This window comes from Mytilus edulis, chromosome 2 (assembly GCF_963676685.1).
Source record: "Mytilus edulis chromosome 2, xbMytEdul2.2, whole genome shotgun sequence".
NCBI classification, from domain to species: Eukaryota; Metazoa; Mollusca; class Bivalvia; order Mytilida; family Mytilidae; genus Mytilus; species Mytilus edulis.
In genome coordinates this window covers 86,084,181-86,104,820 of record NC_092345.1, presented here as the reverse complement: position 1 = coordinate 86,104,820, position 20,640 = coordinate 86,084,181, and the positions used below count along the sequence as shown (strand labels likewise).

General features: G+C 31.9%; 1 protein-coding gene across 1 annotated transcript; it reads right to left on the bottom strand.

Moving 5' to 3' along the window:
- Window positions 1-303: 303 nt before the first annotated feature.
- Window positions 304-12,393, bottom strand: LOC139513239 (reticulophagy regulator 3-like). The gene is made up of 8 exons (XM_071301543.1): window positions 12,134-12,393; window positions 11,185-11,291; window positions 10,573-10,603; window positions 9,444-9,570; window positions 8,289-8,373; window positions 7,314-7,442; window positions 5,693-5,902; window positions 304-3,987 (listed from the first exon to the last, which is right to left on the bottom strand). Exons 1-8 carry the CDS (start codon window positions 12,304-12,306, stop codon window positions 3,431-3,433), a joined length of 1,419 nt encoding a protein of 472 aa, XP_071157644.1. The 5' UTR covers window positions 12,307-12,393; the 3' UTR covers window positions 304-3,430.
- Window positions 12,394-20,640: the final 8,247 nt, after the last annotated feature.

The following is a 20,640-nucleotide window of genomic DNA, read 5'->3' as shown; positions in this document are numbered from 1 at the left end:
CTTGATTAAAGTCAACCTCAATAATAAGTTCTTTTATTTTACAAGGTTTATTAGGTTAATATGCCTTATTAGGTAAATATGACATCAAGACAAACTTGTAGTGATCATATCTGGGTTATATCTAATAATAGTACTCTTTTCTATCAACCTGTTACTTCTTAGACAATGAGAGTGACAGGAATCAGAATCTTAAAATACTCTACTAAATCAGATACAAAACTTTATAGATTCTAATATGAGTGGAAGAAATTAAAAAAAACACCTGTTTATAGTGGACAGAAGGCATGAGGAACAAGTACACACTTATGTTATGAGCATCAATCTATAAATAATTCTTTATTAATATGTATAGAGTACATACTTGTGTTAAAATCACTGTACACAACAAAGTAACCACCATAGCAACTATATATATATATTAGGCAAAATAACAAACAAAAAACATATCACAATAGTCTGTATAGCTACATAAAAATTAAACACAAATTGGCATTGCTAAAAAATTGATAAAAAGTCACATCATCGCAGCTAAAAAATTCTGCAAATCCCAATAAATATGTTTCATACTGAGCTATACTTTAGTAAAATTTAGCATATGTTGGAAGAAAGGTAATGTTTTTACTTTGTTGAAGAAAGTCAAACTTTATGATTTTTAGTTCGGTTTCATATTTCAAAGCAATTTGTGGAAGTTAAAAATTGACGCACAACTGCATGACCTTAACAAAGGAAAATGATGGCAAAATATAACATGTATTACCAGTAACCTATTTGCTCTTAAACTGAATGTTTTCTCAATAATCACCTTACATTGACACATTTCAGTACACATATAAGTTGAACTATTGCAAGTTAACTTTAAAACAAGACTATTCAGTGCAAAAAAAGCTTGTGTGATCATGCTTAAACATCTGTATAAAAAGACAATTTTCAAAAGGTTTACAAAGAGTTGTCACTTTTCTGGAAATCAGGTAAGTAAGTAGCTGGATGTTTTTTTTTTTATCCCTATGACTTTACATATCTATTTCATTTTTGTTATCAATCAAATTCATTCTTGATAAAATAAAGGTGTATTTATAAATGCTAAAAAAACATCTATTCACTAAAGACTTACAGAAGAGCTAACTCTATAAAGTCACCATGCTGTTTTGAACAGTTATCAAATATTTATAAGAGAAGTAAAATGATAAAATCTTCATTAAAATATATGAAAAGATGTTCTCTTACTTTTGCCTCACAATCTTCAAATACAAAATAAACCACCCTCACTTATTGAAATTGTGGTTGAAAAGTAAAGAATAGGGTATATACAGAATATTTAAGCAAATATATCAGGGGTCAGGGTAGTACTACTGTTAATTTTTCATATAACTTACTTTGATCTCAATGTTTAAAAGTGAAATTAATATTACAAAAAAACAATGTTATTTGACAATGGGTTATTTATAACAAATCCACTTGTAAATTCTGCACAAAAAATAAACAACTTGACCATGAAATTTGTCCTTCAATGCAGTTTATAACAATAATAATAGCACCTGTCGCTTGTTTGCATTGTACATACATGTAGCAATATTTAAAATAAAAAGACAAAAACAAAGGAATAAATTAGAAATATATATATATATATCTAGGATCTAAATGAATCAACATTTAAAACAATAAAAATAGTGCAATGTACAATAGATCTTGTTAATTTATATCAAATACACAAGCAAAAAGTCAGTGCATTCCCTTTGATGATGTTTTTAAAAATTACTGTAAGCTTGCTTCATTAAAGAATAATTTGTTTCAAATTTATGAGTTAACAATCAACAACTATAAGTCCCTTAGAGTTTGAAATGCTCACATAGCAAAAATGATAATAAGCTAATGTAATAAGTCAAATAATGGTTTCAATCAAGGTAGCACTTTTGTAGATCTTGTATAATTGTAACTGATCACTTTTGCTGCTTACAGGTTCTGTCTATCGATGATAGATTTCAAGATTATAGTCAAAAAGGAAAAACATATAACAATTAAGGTCAACAACTCCTATGTGAGTCAGTTAATGATAACAATTGTTGTAGAACTTTTAATATATTGTTGGTTACTTTTGTTGTTACATTGTTTAGCAATCCATTAAAAATTCTAAGTTGAAAGGGAATCACAATAACGAGTAAAACACTATCTTTAAAGGGCAATTTCTCCAATAAAAAGACTATTAAGAGATAACTGTATTTGAAACTTTCTGAATGTCCAGTTTTACTGTTCCAAATTGAGTGTATCTGGCAATGCATCTCAGTGACGCATAGTGTTATCTGGCTTCCTGTCCACCTCTTAATGTAATTCAAATTATATAAAAAGAAGAATTCTAAGTTGCTTATTATTGGAGAAATACCATGTCAATACATTCTGCTATCTAAAATGATGCCATCCCTTAGTTTAAGACTGGTAGACTGAGAATTGTACCCCGATTGTCATCCAATCAGAACCATTAATACCAAATAATTGCATTATAATTAATATAATCATGCATTTAAATGTAACAGATTGTTAACTCATTGACCAGTTTCATTCATAAACATATGTTATACATGTATAAACAACCTCTGTATGCTTCAACATAACATACAACAATCATTTCAGTAAAATTGAAAACAACAAATTATAATGTTCAATGAAATTTTCAAGTGTGACAGATTCACTACATTTGTTCTAGAACAAACAATTGTTCAATTCAACATCAAGCTGTTACCTAATAATCAACAACTTTCATTTGCTAATAGTTTTACAACTACAAATGTAATACAATAATCTAAGAAATATTAAAGTTTGGAAACACAGATATATGACCATAAAAGACCACTAAAACATCCATTAACTTGTGAACTACTTGGAATAGTAGGCTAATATGCTTTACCTTAAAGCTTGAATCTTAATTTAATATGTTACAATATATCAATCATTCTTTTGGTTGTTGTTATGTGTGGGAGATCCTTTGATATAAAAATAAAAGGTACTAAATTAGTATTAATGACACTTAAGACAATAGACATTACAAATTCAAAAAGCTTATTTGTACTTAAATTTGATTTGTGTTTTAAAGATCTAATAGTAATTTTCAATTTGATATGTGTTTTAAAGATCTAATAATAATTTTCCCTTACAAAAATCCTATATATTATATTTAAGTAAGACAGTATCTCTATTAATTCCATGTAAAGTCAAAATTGGCCAGCAATTATAATCAAAGTTTTTTTTAAATGATAAGGCTGCCTAGTGATGGCATAACATGTACTCCCTAACCCAATGTAAATAAATGTATAAAAATGTTTGATAATTTAAAATCACAATTTTATCTTGCAACAGTATTTTTTTAGAATACTGTTTGTTACATAAAACTTAAAGCATTGAAGATGAGTGATCCACAAAAAGAAAACTGCATGCTAAGTTATTGAGTCTTATCTGTGTCCTCTACATCATACTGGTCTAGAAATTCAAATTCATCTGCAATGTCATCAACATCACTGTCAGATGACTGACGTCTTGGTGATGAGTCAATTTGGTCTCCTGAAAGTATATTTATGTCCGATTCGTCTTTCACATATGTCACATTACTTGATTTGCTGCCACTTGAAGATGTTGCTGCCATTTTATTAAAACCTGACATTGCTGAATGCATCATGGAGGAGAATGTTTGTGACACGATCGTTGAGGCAATTAAAGCCATACCTGCATCCTGTTGCTGAGCAACAGGTTGACTAGGTTCAGGTGATTGTACTTCATGAATGTCAGGAAACTTCAGATCTCTGGTCAAAGTCTCATCTTCATCTTCAGAACTATCCCCGAAATGAGATGGATGAAACTTCATTGTATCATGTCCATTTGAGTTATTGTCTGTATTTTTATATTTAGGAAGTGGCGTTTCTAAAATTTCATCGTCTGTGTCATCTAAATAACCAATTGAAGGTAGATTGCCTAGATCTGGTGTAAAATCCTCATCATGATCTGAAAAAAAATGTGCTACATAGTCATTATAAAAAGTTTGAAAATCAATAGCAAGTTTAAAGTTGAAACAGCCAATCTATGCCATCCCAACCCAACATTTATTGATGATCCCTGTATATATATCCAATAATAATGCAGAAAATATAGAAGTCAAGTAATCTAGTAAGCAAAGTTGTTTCTACTAAAGAGAAAAACTTTTTAGGGCACAAACTTAAAACTTTAAGATACCAAGTTTTAAAGTGAAATTTCAATCTATATATATACATATATATAGTGAAGCCCAGGTGGTCATGTGGTCTAGCGGGACAGCTACAGTGCAGGCATTTTGGTGTCATGATATCTATATATTTAACAAGTTAATGTGTTTAAAATGATTGCCAGAGCCCCTATGATATACAGAAACATCTTTTTGTGTCCTGCAGTAACAAAACCAGAGGCTCTTAAGAGCCTGCGTCACTCACCTTGGTCTATGTGCATATTAAACAAATTACACAGATGGATTCATGAAAAAATTGTGTTTTGGTGATGGTGATGTGATTGTAGATCTTACTGGACATTCTTGCTACTTATAATTTTCTCTATCTACAATAAACTTGGCTCTTTCGTTACAGAGGAAAATATTTGGTAAAAATTTACAAAAATTTACCAAATGAATGAAAATTGTTAAAAATTGACTATAAAGGGCAAACTCCTTAAGGAGTCAATTGACCATGACTTATTTGTAGATCTTACGTTGCTAAACATTATTGCTGTTTACAGTTTATCTCTACCTATAATAATATTCAAGATAATAACCAAAAATGGCAAAATTGCTTTAAAAATTACCAATTGGGGGGCAGCAGCCCAACAACCAGTTGTCCAATTCATCCGAAAATTTTAAGGCAAATAGATATTGACTTGATGAACAATTTAACCCACATGTCAGATTTGCTCTAAATGCTTTGGTTTCAGAGTTATACGCAAAAAATCTACATTTTACCCCTATGTTGTAATCTTAGCCATGGCGGCCATCTTGGTTGGTTGGCCAGGTCATCGGACACATTTCTTAAACTAGATGCCCCAATGATGATTGTGGCCAAGTTTGATTGAATTTGGCCCAGTAGTTTCAGAGGAGAAGATTTTTGTAAAAGTTAACGACGACGGACGACAGACAACGGACGACAGACGCCAAGTGATGAGAAAAGCTCACTTGGCCCATTTGGCCAGGTGAGTTAAAAATGAGCAGGGATTCCCCAGACCCTGAATAACTAACCCAGATCTGGAGGCACAGGACTAATACATGTATTAATATTCCTGAAAAATAAAAAGCCATAGTGCAAAACAAAGATTTTGAAAAATTCATACAAATTTCAAATTTAACTGTTTTAAGTCAAGAAATATATGCTGTATAACAAATTTGAATATTCTGTGATGGAATACGTTTCTCTTAAAAGTTTTGACAATATCTTGGCAAACCTAATCTTTTCTTACAATAGTAATCTGGAAAAAGATGAGTTCAGACATTAATTAAAAGAGAGAATGTATAAAATATCCTCTGGAAAAATTACCAAGGTGTATCAATATTATGTTGATAAATTATCATTCATTTTGATATTTAGAAAACATAGTTCAATCACTTTATGTCATCAGAATAAATAGTTTTGCTTTTTTTATGTTCTTTTTCTATTAAAACCCACAACATCAAATATTAAATTTAAATAATTACCATCACTAAATGAATGTTCTTTAGACAACATGGGTGTGTTAATTGATGGGGATCCATTACTCTCATCTTCACTGTCAGTAATGGCTCTAGCAAGGGCAGCAGTAGCTTCAGGGTCCAGTGAGGGACAAAAATCATCAGAATCTGTGTCTGTATTGCCATTGTCTTCGTCAAAAGAATTAAGACTTGCATCACCAGTTCGAGATTTCTTTCCTGTAAAAAAGTTATTAATGTTAATGATGAAGGCTTATGTGGTAGTATTTTTTTATAGAAGCTTATGTTCTGATATCTTAATCATCTCATTCAGATTTAACCATGAAATAATCTTATTATTTATTTATGCTTGCTAGTAATTCCTCTACCTAAGCGCTCAATGCCTTAATCCCTTACCTGATTCTTGACTCATTACACCCAAACAATTGTCACTGTTTTCATTCTCCTTTACTTTTTTTGGATAATCTACTGATTTCAAGCCATTTGCTGTTACTTATTTATATATTATCTTTGGTCTTCTAAGCGAGATTAATTTTCACGCTTGAGCCGCTCTGGCAAAAGTGAGAATAGCAATTGATTTGTGAGACCAAGGATAATCTGTTTATTGCTATTTTACCTATGACAAAGTTGTTAATTTCTTGGACAAAGGGCACATGTGCCCTTAGTTTCTAGCGATTATTTTTCATATCACTCTGCTGTGCTGAGAAAGGAAGTAATCAGTCTGAGTGAGTCAGATCAAAGGAAATTTTTGTTAAATAGCAATATTGAAGTATATCTCTTCTCATTCTCTATATGAGTATAATCATACTCTCCAATTATGGGGCATAATCCAAATACCAAATAGTGGTATTACAAACTTTCTTATTTGTTTGGTTTAATTTGACAAAATTGTCAACATTTGTATCAGTTGTTATTGGCTTTGAACCAGCTGTCAGTAACTGCAAGTACTCAGATCTGTACTTATGATGTTTAGTTTTTTGGATATATAAGTACTCATCCATGTCCAATTCATGTTTTTGTTAGATGAATTTCTATTTGTATCTATCTGATGAGCTGAACCTTTTTCAACTGATTTTTATAGTTTGTTCTAATGTGGAACTGTTACACCTCTATCCCAGTTTAGGGGGGAGTGGTTAGCACTCACAAGCATGTTTAACTCAGTCACGTTTTTTTGTGCCTGTTCCAAGTCAGGAGCCTGTAGTTCAGTGGTAGTCGTTGGTTCATGTCAGTCATATTTGGTTTTCTTAAATTATTTTGTTACAAATTAAGCCATTAGTTTTCTCAATTGGATTGTTTCATATTTTTCATGTAGAGGCCTTTTATATCCGACCATATGGTATGGGTTTTTCCCATTGTTGAAGGCCATACAGTCGCCTATAATTGCATATATTCACTTCATTTGAACTTTGGTTGATATTTGTCTCATCTATTAATTTTCATATAGGACATTTGGTACTCATGGAACTTATGACAATGTGTCATTTAACATGATTGTTAAAAAAAATATAATGGTATACATGGTATATAGACAAACAGTTTTTGAAAGATGACTGATAGTAGGTTCCAAGTGAAGGTCAAAGGTTATACTAAACCCTTAGACCAGGTAAGCTTAAAAAGGATTAACTCTCACCTTTAAATGACCACTTAGACTTGAGTTTTAGTGAGTAGTCTAGTTTCATGAACAATGGTTCAAACTTGAGGTAGAATCTTTGTAGAAGGTTATGATATAAAACACATGGCCACAACATAAAACTAATCACTAAAATAGAAAATAATTAATTATTATCAATTAAAATATGCTACAATTGTCTATTGGAAAGTCAAATATCAAATAGTAACTTGGCAATACTTATTGTTTATGTTATAAATATGACTTTGGTATTTGATATGTAAGATAGCATTGATTTGAACTTTATTCCAAAAAGGTAATCTTATGAATTCTGCAAATTAGCAAAACCTAAGAGAAGTCAATCAAGAGATAAACAATGTCATGAGAAAGATTTGTCACTCATTGACATGGACTGTAGGTTCATTATTGTATATTAAATAAAACTGATTGTAACCGTCAGCATTGTAGACAATTTGTTTGAAATCCGTGATAAAAGAATTATGTTTTATTATTTGAAAGTGACTTATAGACCCAATGGGTCGGTGTATTTTATTGTGTATGTAATATTTTTGTACACTATAATAAAAAAAAAAATATATTTCTATTTTTTCTCTTTGCCCAATTTGATTCAGTAACTTAAACAAATAACTAAATATGAATATCAGTTTGTAATAATATTTCATTATATTTTTAACTTTATTGACAATGAAATTATTGATGTTTTTGAATAGAAACAATTATCAAGATTTTGTAGATGTTTTTAGATTCTATGCCATTTGGTCTTTGGTGAGGAGTTGTCTCACTGGCTATCATACCACATCTTCTTATTTTCACACTTAACAAAATACACATTAAAAAGACATATTTCATATGGATGTGAAAATTTGATAATCTTAGAATTCTCAAAGAATGAATACTTCAAAAATAATACAGGGCCACCTACACATATAAGTAGTTAAAATAGGGGTCATTTCTGACAGAGCTATTCCAACTTACCAGTTATATAAGACAACATCAATCCTGGTATATAATGGCCCAGTACAGCCAGTGATATGAAGAAAATACAGCTTACAATACAAAACTGTAACAAGAAATAAGCATCATTTTTTTATTATAGCATTGGGGTTAAAATACATCATTATTATGCTGTGCATGGGATTTTTTTCAGGGCATAATATAGATGTAAAGAAGATCACTTATAATATTATATACATGTATTAAACAATTTGAAGGAACCCAAATCACCATTCTTTTTTTTTTTTAAAGTTATGATACAAAAAATGTAGTACTAAAAGTTGGTATGTTGTTGGCCCATCACATTATATTCACATAGTAAGTGATCTATTTTGGAGGTAAAAGTTGTTGCCTTACATGTACAGTGCATGCAGAGTGGGAGTGACTTCAAACTCTTTTCACCGATTTCAGTGTATAGCGGTGTGACACCGCGAATCACAGATACTACTTCAAATTTCCTCAAACTTTTTTTTTCACAAAACCAAAAGGCTGTTAATTGGTTTATTGCCCATTGGACGTACTAAAAATTAACAACAACTTTTAAAATCAATTATACTGATATATATATATATACATTATAGCAATGTTGTGATTGTAATTCCACCTTTGACTGTGTGCTTTAATTATGTGATTTACTTAAAGTCCTATGAAACAAGTTTTTTGAAATTTTATTTTCAAGATATTATTGAACAAATGCATGAACGTCTACTAAATGTCCTCTTAGAGTAAGGGAAGACAACAATTCAATAGCTGTACATTTCTGAAGATTTTGATATCATAAGATGAGAGATTTTCTTTTACCAGAAAGTCCATGTACACTTGCTTTCTTAAGTAAAATTTAGACATTCAAGTATATAAAACATATTTAAATTTTTTTTAAATTTGAAATTTCATGACTTTAATTTAATTCAACTCAATAAATGCTGTGTGCTGAATATTTCAAGAAGAAAATGTGTTTGTGGCTTTTTCAAAATGTGTGAAACTTAAATATACTTTCTGGAGCCAGAATTTCAACAGAATTATGAAAATATATTTCTGATGACAACTGGACCATTTAATATATTTTTTACTAAAAGATTTTAATGGCAACTATTAGGTTCAAAAGTTATACATGTAATATCAAATGAAACAACTTACCAAAAATCTGTAATTTCTTCTAAAAGACAGGCAACTATTTACAACTTTAGCAAAAGAGCACCATATTTGAGCAAGATATTTACATATTTCTGGCACACTCAGTAAACGAGGGTGAACAGGTGTCCAGCTAAAAAATATAAAACACTGTGACAGTCAATCAATAGTTGAGTAAGTAAAACTTTACTATGAATTTAGATGTTGACAAACATTTGAACATTATATGTCATTTGTTGATGTGTAATATACTTGTTTTTCATTCATTTTTTGGTACACAGATTAGGCCATTAGTTTTTTTTCGTTTGAACTATTTTACATAGGTCATGTTGGGGCCTTTTAAAGCTCACTATGCGGTATGGACTTTACTCACTATTGAAGGCCTTATGGTTACCTATAGTTGTTGATTTATGTGTCATTTGGTCTTTTGTAGAGAGTTGTATCATTGGCAATCTTACCACATCTCTTTTTTTATATTTTCACTGAATATAAAAACATATACATGATATACATGAACAATAAAATCCTATTCAATGTACATTGTAGAGGTAATATATTACCTGAATATTCTGAATATCATTTAACCCTATACATTTGTACATATTTTGACAACTGATTAAATAATTCGCATTGATACCGACAGACTGAAAGCTCAGAAAAAAATCCCTTAAGAAAAATGTAAAGGTAAAGAAAGCAACATTTAGACTATTGAAATTAGCGTGCAGCTTCAAATGAAAAGTAGGTCACTCTTACCTATATTATACAATTCATTGACATCATTTGTGTTGTTACATATATTAGAATTCAGAATTAAGCTACATAAACCTCAATGGATTAACAGTAATTTTTTACAAAAGTCTGTAAGATGTCAGAACAATCTCAGACAAACAAGTACAGGCTCATGTTTAAAAATTGAATGTGCCCAGTTACGAAATTCATTCTCAACCAGTCCTTTCATGTGCAATTTGTTATTTTTATAGATTATGGATGTTGTCATTCAAAATTTAAACTACAAAAAAAATGCAAGTATTCCTTAGTCATTGTACTTATTGTGATAAAACTACAAATATTGATCTTCATTTTTTTTTAATTTGACATTTGTGTAAATGTGTAACTCCACCAATAGTGTACAAACCTGTCTGGGTCCTCAGGCTCTTTTGGTGGAACTGAAAAAAAAACATGGAAAATTAATTGAGTTTGGTGTCTTAATATTTAACAGGAGGCTGTGCCAATTGCAGTGGGACATGTACATGTAGTTATAAGCTATTTAATTTATATGTAGTTCCTTGGACAGCCTTTAGACTATTCACATGCAATGACCCACAACAATTTGAAAATATGTTATCTGAGTGCTGATATATATATAATTATATAACTTAAGCATTGTGCAGTAAAACCAATGAGCAATAGATACTTGTAATTCTTCCCCAAATTGACATCCTTAACTTAATTATTAATCATGTTAATACTGATTGAAAGCTGATTACAATATGTGTGTAGTCAGGATGTTTATTTGATTGTCAAATGTATATTTTGACAACTTAAAGCTGGGAAGCTTAATTGTTTGGATTTATCAAGAATCAAGAAATCAAACAATAAAAAATAAAGTTTTGACTTTGAATTCACAGTTGAACTGTATATATTAGGTATGCATATTGTTTCAGCTCAACATGTACATGTAAATTTAGGGTTACAATTATTTAACATGTCTGCTTTATCATGTTTATATCTGAATATATATAGGTACCTCTAATCTCTGGCCATATCTTTCTCTTCCAAGTCCGTACAAAATATGAAATTATCAATCCTGTACTGATAAGAAAATAAATTCTGCCACCAAATACTGTAAAAAACCTACAAAATTATATCAAAGACTCAGTATTATTCATCTGTACAAGTATTAGTTTGGTAAGACTATATAACTCCTTGGTACATTTGTACCTAAGCTTAGACTTGTAATCAAAAGGCAGACGATTCCAAAGAGCTATCAAAGGACAAACCTGTCGCAAAATGTTAACCAGTGTCAAAAATAATTGTCTTTCATTTTTTCAATTACAATCTATATCTGTTTATTGGTTCTACTCCTATCAACATAACCAAGCTAACTACGGTCTTTTAATTTACTTTCACTAAAGTAACCAAATAAACTTTGTAAATATCAATAATAATTTTAAATCATCTAATCACAAAAATAATTTCTTTTGAACATGATAAAAATTCACGAATTATATTTAAGGAAATACATAAATACACCCATATGAAAATCATCCACTTGTTCAACTAGAATTTGAATAAGAATAGGGTGCAAACAGACCTAAGGGGCAAACAGGCAGGATGCAAATGTTTTGGGAGCAAATGGACCTTATGGATAATCATGATAATACCTGTTTAAAATAAAACGTAACATAACAAATTAATGAGAGCAAATATAAATTTAGGTAAATTTTCCAAGGTTGAACAGGTAAAAGAACCAACAGAACAAAGGCAACCATGAATGTGGCTATTGTACAGACTCTAGAAATTGGAATTTTGTCCTGTTTGACCTCGCATTGCATGATGCATTTTAACGTCCTCTGTTATTCATGTTGTTTACCAAATGAAACACCTAGCTTCAAATTATTTGCAATCCTTGGCTTCTTCATTTTGAAAGCCACATATCAGTTCATGCCAAATGCTATTGTTAAGTCAGTTCTTACCAAAATATAGCATGAATAATAATAAATAACACTGCACTTCTTCTTGGACTTTCCCACACAAGTAGACTTTGAATTTGCATTACAAAAGGTTCAATCGGACTTAGAATGTTTTTCAATATTTGTTCACTGTGTCTATTTAAACTATCTCCATTGAGTACCATAGGGTTATCCATATTGCTTGATTTGACCCAGTAAATTGCTGTTTATGTTTGTCAACAAACAGATGCCATTTTTGTTTTGGAAATGACGTATTCTGATCATGTGACTACGACTTATAAAAATGTTTAAATTTGTAAATCAAACAAGATTTATTATTTATATCGTTGAACAACGATTTCAATTTATATAAATGTATAGACATTTGGATTGTTGTACTGTAACTGACCAGTCGGCCTAACCTGGAAAAATAAGAAAAAAATGTTAAAAGTGTGATCAGTTACGGAAAAGTATAAATCCGGTTTTATGACTGCTTTTTATCTATTTTAAGGGTGAGCTCGACTTCAATCTTGAGTATGATTGTGAGTTGTCGGATCAAAGGTGACTGGTCGACTCGGGGGTTCTCCCCGGCTTCTCATTCACCTTTGTTTATTATTGGATGTAAGAAGATGTGATGATAGTTGATCATAAATGTATTTATTAAAGTTGAGCATACACGTGTTTTCTGTTATGTAAACAATCACACGTGAGTGAGTGTCCGCATAGCGTTCATCTATTGGTGTTTATATTAAATAAACAGGTTTGTGTTTTAAATATATGATATTTCGGATTGGTCAATATTTGTCGCATTGCGTAAATATATTGAGTATGATATCACAGGGACTCGTTTAGCAGATTAAAATTTTGTAAATCAATGTTTTTAATTATTTTTTTTATTATTTCCTGTCTATTTGCATTACTTTATTAACGTATTTAACGTTGCCATCACTATTTCTTTGTTTTCTGGCAATGTGCAGTTTACTATCCATATCCGTATACTGAAAAAAACTATTTTTCAGTATACAGATATGGATAGTAAAACTATTTTTCAGTAAACGGATATGGATAGTAAACTGCACTTTCTTTGTTTTCTGGCAATGTGCAGTTTACTATCCATATATCCGTATACTGAAAAATCCTATAGGATTTTTCAGTATACGGATAGTAAAAATCCTATTTTTCAGTATACGGATAGTAAAATGATCCTATTTTTCAGTATACGGATAGTAAAAATCCTATTTTTCAGTATACGGATATGGATAGTAAACTGCACATTGCCAGAAAACAAAGAAATAGTGATGGCAAGGTCAAATACGTTAATAAAGTAATGCAAATAGACAGGAAATAATAAAATAATAAATTAAAAACATTGATTTACAAAATTTTAATCTGCTTACCGAGTCCCTGTGTATGATATTTGTTTTGTATTTATAGCACTGGATTTTTTAAAGCGCGAATAGTTGTCTTGTTTAAGTAATTTAAGATATATTGTCATTCGAATCTCGTATACCGTCTAGTAAGGCAGCTTAGTTTAGGTAAAGATATGTCCGAACCAGTACTCGATTTGAATGAAGAAGATTTGTTAAGGGACCCCTTGCATGGTCAGCCGAACGTCTTAATGCTTCCAATTCACAAGCTAATCAACAAAACCGTGACCTGTAGTAGACACTTTTGGGCTTTTGAAAGACTATTTGGATAAGAAACTTGTTGATTTAAAGTCCGACATTCTGTCAGAGCAAGACAATTTATACAAGAAATACAGAGATGAGGCTAATATTAAATTTAAATCAGAAGGGAACCGGATTCAGTTTCGTTTTAATGAGAATACTATGGATGGTCTTAACAAAATCCACAAGGATCTTTTATCTGTTGCTTTCCCCTTTCTATTTCTTCTATTACTGGTGATTTGGTGGGTTATCTTAAAGAAAGGAACAAACTCGTCAGGATTGCTGATAACTCCACTGGGGGATGGGTTAACTTACGGTTCATGATAGAATATGAAAGTAACGATATCGCCGAAAATGATGAGGACGAGAAAAAGATTCGCCAGGCCGATACTATGGCCCTCAAAAGTATTAAGGAGAAAAAGACCCGCCCTCAGCCGTATACAGCTAGACCTACTCCAGCAGTTGGAAGTATCCCTACTGCCCCTGCTCCTCCTCCAGCTTACGATTTCAGTCGCTATCGTACCAGCACTGCACGGCGTAAGCCGTGCCCCATGGACACCTGTCCCTACTGCAAGCAGTATGGTCACTGGAGAGAAACTGCCCACTCAACTTCAAGTAGCCACAGCTTCTGCACCCAGTTACCAGCCATCCAAACAGCAATGATACAGTTACTGTTAATGATAAGTATCTAGATATAAGTTTGTTATCTTCTAGCTATGAATGCAATAACGACGAACTTGACGAATTTATGTCACAAGTTCATTTTCTTGAAAAATTAGATTTTTCTGCTAGTCATAACTTTAAAGGTAGGCTTGCAAAACGTTACGATTTTTGGGTTAAGATTGGAGCTAGTGATTTTGTTTTAGATACAATTAAAAACGGTTATGTAATGCCATTTTTAGTGCCTCCCCCAGTATGCACATGAAAAACAATAAATCTGCTGTTTCTAACTCAGAATTTGTGGATAAAGCCGTTTTAGAATTAGTTTATTCTGGGTGTGCATATGAAATTCCCTTTACGCCTTCTATTGTTAATCCTTTATCAGTAGCCACCAATAAGTCCGGAAAAAAGAAGTTAATAATAGATCTTTCAATTTTAAATAAATCCGTCAAAAAAGAGAGATTTAAATTTGAAGACTGGAAAACAGCTATTCAATTTTTCAAAAGAGGTTCTTATCTGTTTAAGTTCGATTTAAAATCTGGTTATCATCATTACGACATTTGTGCTCGGCAACAAAAAATTCTTGGTTTTTCCTGGAATAACAAGTATTACTGTTTTTCAGTTTTAGTTTTTGGTCTAGCTTCTAGCCCTTACTTGTTTACTAAATGTTTGAGATCTATGGTCAAATATTGGAGACAAAATTCGATTGATATTGTTTTGTATTTAGATGATGGTTTCGGAATGGCTTCATATTACGAATTATGTCAGAAAGATTCCGAATTTTTGAAAAAGTCACTAAAAGAGGCTGGTTTTGTAGTCAATTTAGAAAAATCTTTTTTTGAACCTTCCCAAAAGTTAGAATGGTTAGGAATCACTTGGGATTCTGCTCAATTCTGCATTTAAATTCCCGAAAGAAGATTAAATAATTTGTTACAATCTATAGATGAAATTTTAGAAATTTTTTTGTTTTTCTCTGCTAGGCAATTAGCTCAAGTGACTGGTAAAATTATTTATTTATCACCAGTGTTCGAGCCTCTGGACTGTTCCACAGACAATGTCGTGTACGGAATTGAATGTACTTTGTGTGGACTACTTTATGTTGGTGAAACTCGACAAACTTTACGTAAAAGGATGAATCAACACCGGTCTGATCATAAAGATCCGCAATTCAGGGTTCTTTATAACCACTTTAATCAACCGGACCATGATCCTTCTTTGTCTATGAAAGTACGAATCATCGAGAAAATTTATCACCACACAAATAGCCCTGTACTTAGTACTCCTTTTCTAAAAGACTGAGAAAATTTCTGGATAAGGGAACTAGGTACTGCAATGCCATATGGTTGCAATGATAATGTGAAATGAGTAGGAAATTTTTCAAGTCCAGCCTGCAGTGATGTTAATGTAATGAGTTTATTCAATACTACCTTACGAAACCAACGTAGTCATGGACAAAAACGTTACCATCGGCCTAATGTAAAAAAAATCTTCCAAATCTAGATCGCCCTCTAGAAGCTTCGATTGACCTCCTTTCTCATCTTCATCATCCGCTAGGGTTACATTACATTAGAAATATTCTTTTTTCACTACCTGTTAATTTTCTAAAATGTTTGAGAGATTATGCACTTGACAAAGGATGCATAAATACATTTTCTCCATTATACAGACTTGTCAGTATAATTTGTGATGTAGCTCTTTTCCGTCTTTTTAAACCAGTAAGATCGAAACCTTTACATGAGGAAAAGAGAAAATTCCTTCCTGTTTACTTTACCAATAAAGGAATTGATGCAATCAACATCAGCAACGTTCTACATCAAAATGAGGTAACATCTAAAATTCCTATTCATTTTCAAAATCAGTCTGTTCCTATTGTATCCTACAGTTACACCAAAACCATTGAACCATAAATATTTAACTATAAACAAGCATTACAAGACCTTGATTCAGAACAATACCAAAAAAAACCTCTGACATGTGACTATTCCCACCCGCCTTACAATTACAGTCCCACTGGCCATGTTATATTGGGAATCTAAACATAATTCAACATGAAAATCTCCGAAAGGTGATTTCTCATGGTCCTAAGTTTAGAGAACCCCAACACATCAATTGGAACCATAATTTCAAAATAATTATGGATTCCATTGAGGACTACGCCAGAGCATGGGCTAAACGAGAAGAAGTTCAACTGGACACTTTGTCAGAATGGGTCAAAACAATCAGGTCTCTGATAAAACGTCGCATTCATAAGTTGAAAAACTGTGTGAATGATCGACCAAAGTTCGTTTTCAGAGACAAAGAGGCTGTAGAATGTCTATCATGTCTTCAAGAAAAGTATGTTGTTGTCCCTGCGGACAAAGCTTCAAATAATATTGTCTTTGTATACATGTAAATCGTATTACTACGAGTGTCTTGTAATATACTTAGGAATAAATGAGCACTCAGGTAATCCCACATACAAAAACATATCATTTGACAAGGATGAGATTTTGGCGAATCATAAGTCCTTCATGGCTTCAATGAACATTACATTGAACAACAAATCGGAGGACTTACTTAGTTTTTATTTGATACCTAAACTTCACATAATTCCGTAGAAACAACGGTGCATTGCCAGCTCATCTGCATGTTCCACTAAAGAATTGTCCATTAGATTGACTAAAATTCTGTCCGCAGTGAAAGAAAATACTTCAGAAATACTGTGAAACTGTTTACTCGCGTAGTGGTATTAACCATATGTGGATTCTTAAAAACTCTAAAAAAAAACTCCTGGATAATTTTAAATCTCAGTCTTTTTCTGAAATTAGTTCTATCAAAACTTTTGATTTTTCAACCTTGTGTACCACTATTCCCCATGTGAAATTGAAAAACCGTCTAAACATCCACAATGCTTTTCATCATGAAAATGGTAGCATACGCTATAAATTTATTACGTTGGGATACCATAAGGCGTATTTTGTTAATAGTGAACAAAAGGGTAAAATATGCTACACAGAGGAACAAGTGATCAGTATGCTGGAGTTTCTTATTGACAACATATATGTTGAATTTGGAGGTAGACTTTTTCAACAAATTGTCGGCATTCCTATGGGAACGAACTGCGCGCCTCTCCTTGCTGACCTCTTCTTATTTTCATATGAATCGGAGTTCCTTCAGACACTTGTCAAAAACAAGAAGATCAAAGAAGCCAGGTTATTTAATTTCACTTTCAGATATATTGATGTTCTTTCCATTAACAATCCGAACTTTTTTGATTGGGTTGCATTAATATATCCACCAGAACAAGAAATTAAAGAGACAACAGACACGGCTTCCTCCGCCTCATTTTTAGACTTATACCTCGAATTTGACATACACAGTGATCTCAGTACCAGAATCTATGACAAACGAGACGATTTTGATTTTGAAATTATCAATTTCCCACACCTTAGTAGCAATATACCAACTTCACCTGCATATGGAATATACATTTCCCAACTTATTCGGTATTCAAGAGCTTGCAGCTCCTACTCAGACTTTGTAAAACGTCACCAGTGTCTGAGCAGAAAGTTGATGAACCAGGGGTATGTCAAAGAACGTCTCGTCCTTTTTCTAAAAAAAAGTTCATCGGAAGGTACCAAGAACTTGTTGATAAATATTCCGTATCAACTTCACAAATAATACACGAAGGTCTTGAAGTATAGATTTTGCGTACTGACTTGTTTATCATCTTAATAACGTGTTATATTTTTCTTTTATTTGTCTTTATTAATATTACTTTTACTGTTAAGTCTGTTTTTTGAGATATCCTTTTGACGTAACTCTGTGCTTATGTATCCCATCATACTTTGAACGACACAATTATTTTATGATGTTACTCTGTACCTATGTATCTTGTCATACTTTGAATGACAAAATTATTTTATTTATTAATATTACTTTTACTGTTAAGTCTGTATTTTTGTGATATTTTGTTATATCTATTTTACGTGACTGTATTTATGTATCCCGTCATACTTTGAACGACAAAATTATTTCATGTCTACCTGTGCGAATTTCTAACGCACAATTTTACACCAGTACTTAAAACCCTCCATCCTGTATGCCTGGGTGCATTTTACATAGATAAATAAAATCGTATAATATAAGCAAAATGAGGATGTTAAATTTGATGTATGCCTTTTTGTGCTTTTTCGTAACACACAGTGATTAAGATGATAACACAATGTTGACTGCTGTACCCCTATTTTTGACATTAATACCTATTGTGTCTGTTTGTTTTGTTCACGCATCGGTGACAATATAATGGAATTTGATGCGACTGTCATACAAGTGAGAGGTTTAGCTAGCTATAAAACCAGGTTCAATCCACCATTTTCTACATTATAAAATGTCCGTACAAAGTCAGGAATATGACAGTTGTTATCCATTCGTTTGATGTGTTTGAACTTTTGATTTTGCCATTTGATTGGGGACTTTCCTTTTTGAATTTTCCTTGGAGTTCAGTATTTTAGATTGATGACAAGATATTGTTACTTGTGCATCGTGCAAAGATTGAGCTGGGATAAATTATTACAAATAGTTTATCCAGCTGAGATTTTGAATGAGCTTAAGTTCTGGAAATCTAATGTGCTTACTTTGAATAAAAAGAAATTGGCTATGTACAGCCCTTCTTCGATAGAATTTTTTAGATGCTAGTAATGTAGCATGTGGGGCTTATACTGTAGAATTAGAAAATAAGATTTTTCACAAAATTTGAAACGAATAAGAAAGATGTAAAAGCTCCCCCTGGAGAGAGATGAGAGAAATCGAACAGACCTTATTGTCGTTTAATACTCTATTTATGGACAAAAGTTTAAAACGGTTTACTGATAACCAAAACTGTGTACGTATAGTACAAGCTGGAAGCATGAAGGAAGATTTCAAAATCTTGCCTACTCTATATTTTGTATTTGTAAAGAGCACAATATATTCATTGAATTACAATGGATTCCCTGCACATTGAATTCAAAGGCAGATTACATTTGCAAAATGAGTGATCATGAGGATTGAGGTATTCAGAATTAGCAAATCTGACAAGAACTAATATTGTTTTTCATGATTCGTACATCGTTTTACTGATAGAGAGTAGTAAAACTGATATCTATCGTGAGGGTAGAGATGTCCTCATTTCAAAAACTGACAAAATTACATGTCCCGTTAAAATGTTAATGAAATATTTAAATTTATCAAACATCAAGTCGGATTTGATTTTTCGTCCTTTATCTGTTTGTAAATCCGTAAATGGTTACAAATTAAGAAATGGTAAGCTTTTTCATACTACTGCAAGAGAAATTCTTTAGCATCTATTGGATTAGACAAAAAGTATTTTGGTTTGCATAGTTTGAGGTCCGGAGGCGCTACTGCCGCTGCAAACGCGCATGTGGAAGATCGGATCTTCAAAAAACATGGTCGCTGGAAATCAGACCGGGCTAAGGACGGATATGTCAAAGAGAACATTAGTGAACGTCTGACAGTAACTAAAAATTTAGGAATTTAAAAGCACACATTTGGCCTTTCTTTGTTTTATCGAAAATAGCTGCACATGCTGGCGAGCTATTCCTATGAAACAAGTGTTTGTTTTTATTTTATAAATACTTTACATACGTTTGAGGTGACGAATTAGAATATAAATGTATTTATTAAAGTTGAGTATACACGTGTTTTCTGTTATGTAAACAATCACACGTGAGTGTGTGTCCGCAAAGCGGTCATCTATTGGTGCTTATATTAAATAAACAGGTAGAATGGGTCCCTTTTTGGACACATCGAATATATATATCAATGGGTTGCGATTTCACCAAGGTGATATGTCAATGAGTCAGTATGTGCTATGGTTTAAGAAAATGTTAGTAATTTCAATCTATTTCGCCGTAGCCTTAAAACAAAATTGTCTTTAGATTTCGTTATATACAAGAAAAGAAGATATCGAGTTGTGAAATAACTCTCACAACAGATCTTTGAGAAAGTACAAATACACATTTTAAATAAATCTGTTGCTTGGATAAAGTTCAATACTATCTCAGTATCCAAAACAAAATCAACTATTTCTCAGTCACGATGATTCCAAATGTTAAAAAAATCTACCTTCTGTTACGGTAATTTCCAAAAATATAATTTAGATCGATTGTCTATTTCAGTTACGTGCTTCATATCATATTCGTTAATTGTGTTTTTGCTGAAAAT

What these genes read in the sequence shown, in the direction of transcription:
- LOC139513239 (XM_071301543.1), bottom strand. Translation starts at nt 12,306, where the DNA reads ATGGATAACCCTATGGTACTCAATGGAGATAGTTTAAATAGACACAGT. An exon ending in GATATGGCCAGAGATTAGAG is followed by an intron (nt 10,604 to 11,184) that starts GTACCTATATAT and finishes TTTTTTTTTCAG; the next exon opens with TTCCACCAAAAGAGCCTGAG. An exon ending in GATGTTGTCTTATATAACTG is followed by an intron (nt 7,443 to 8,288) that starts GTAAGTTGGAAT and finishes TTTCTATTTTAG; the next exon opens with TGATTAGTTTTATGTTGTGG.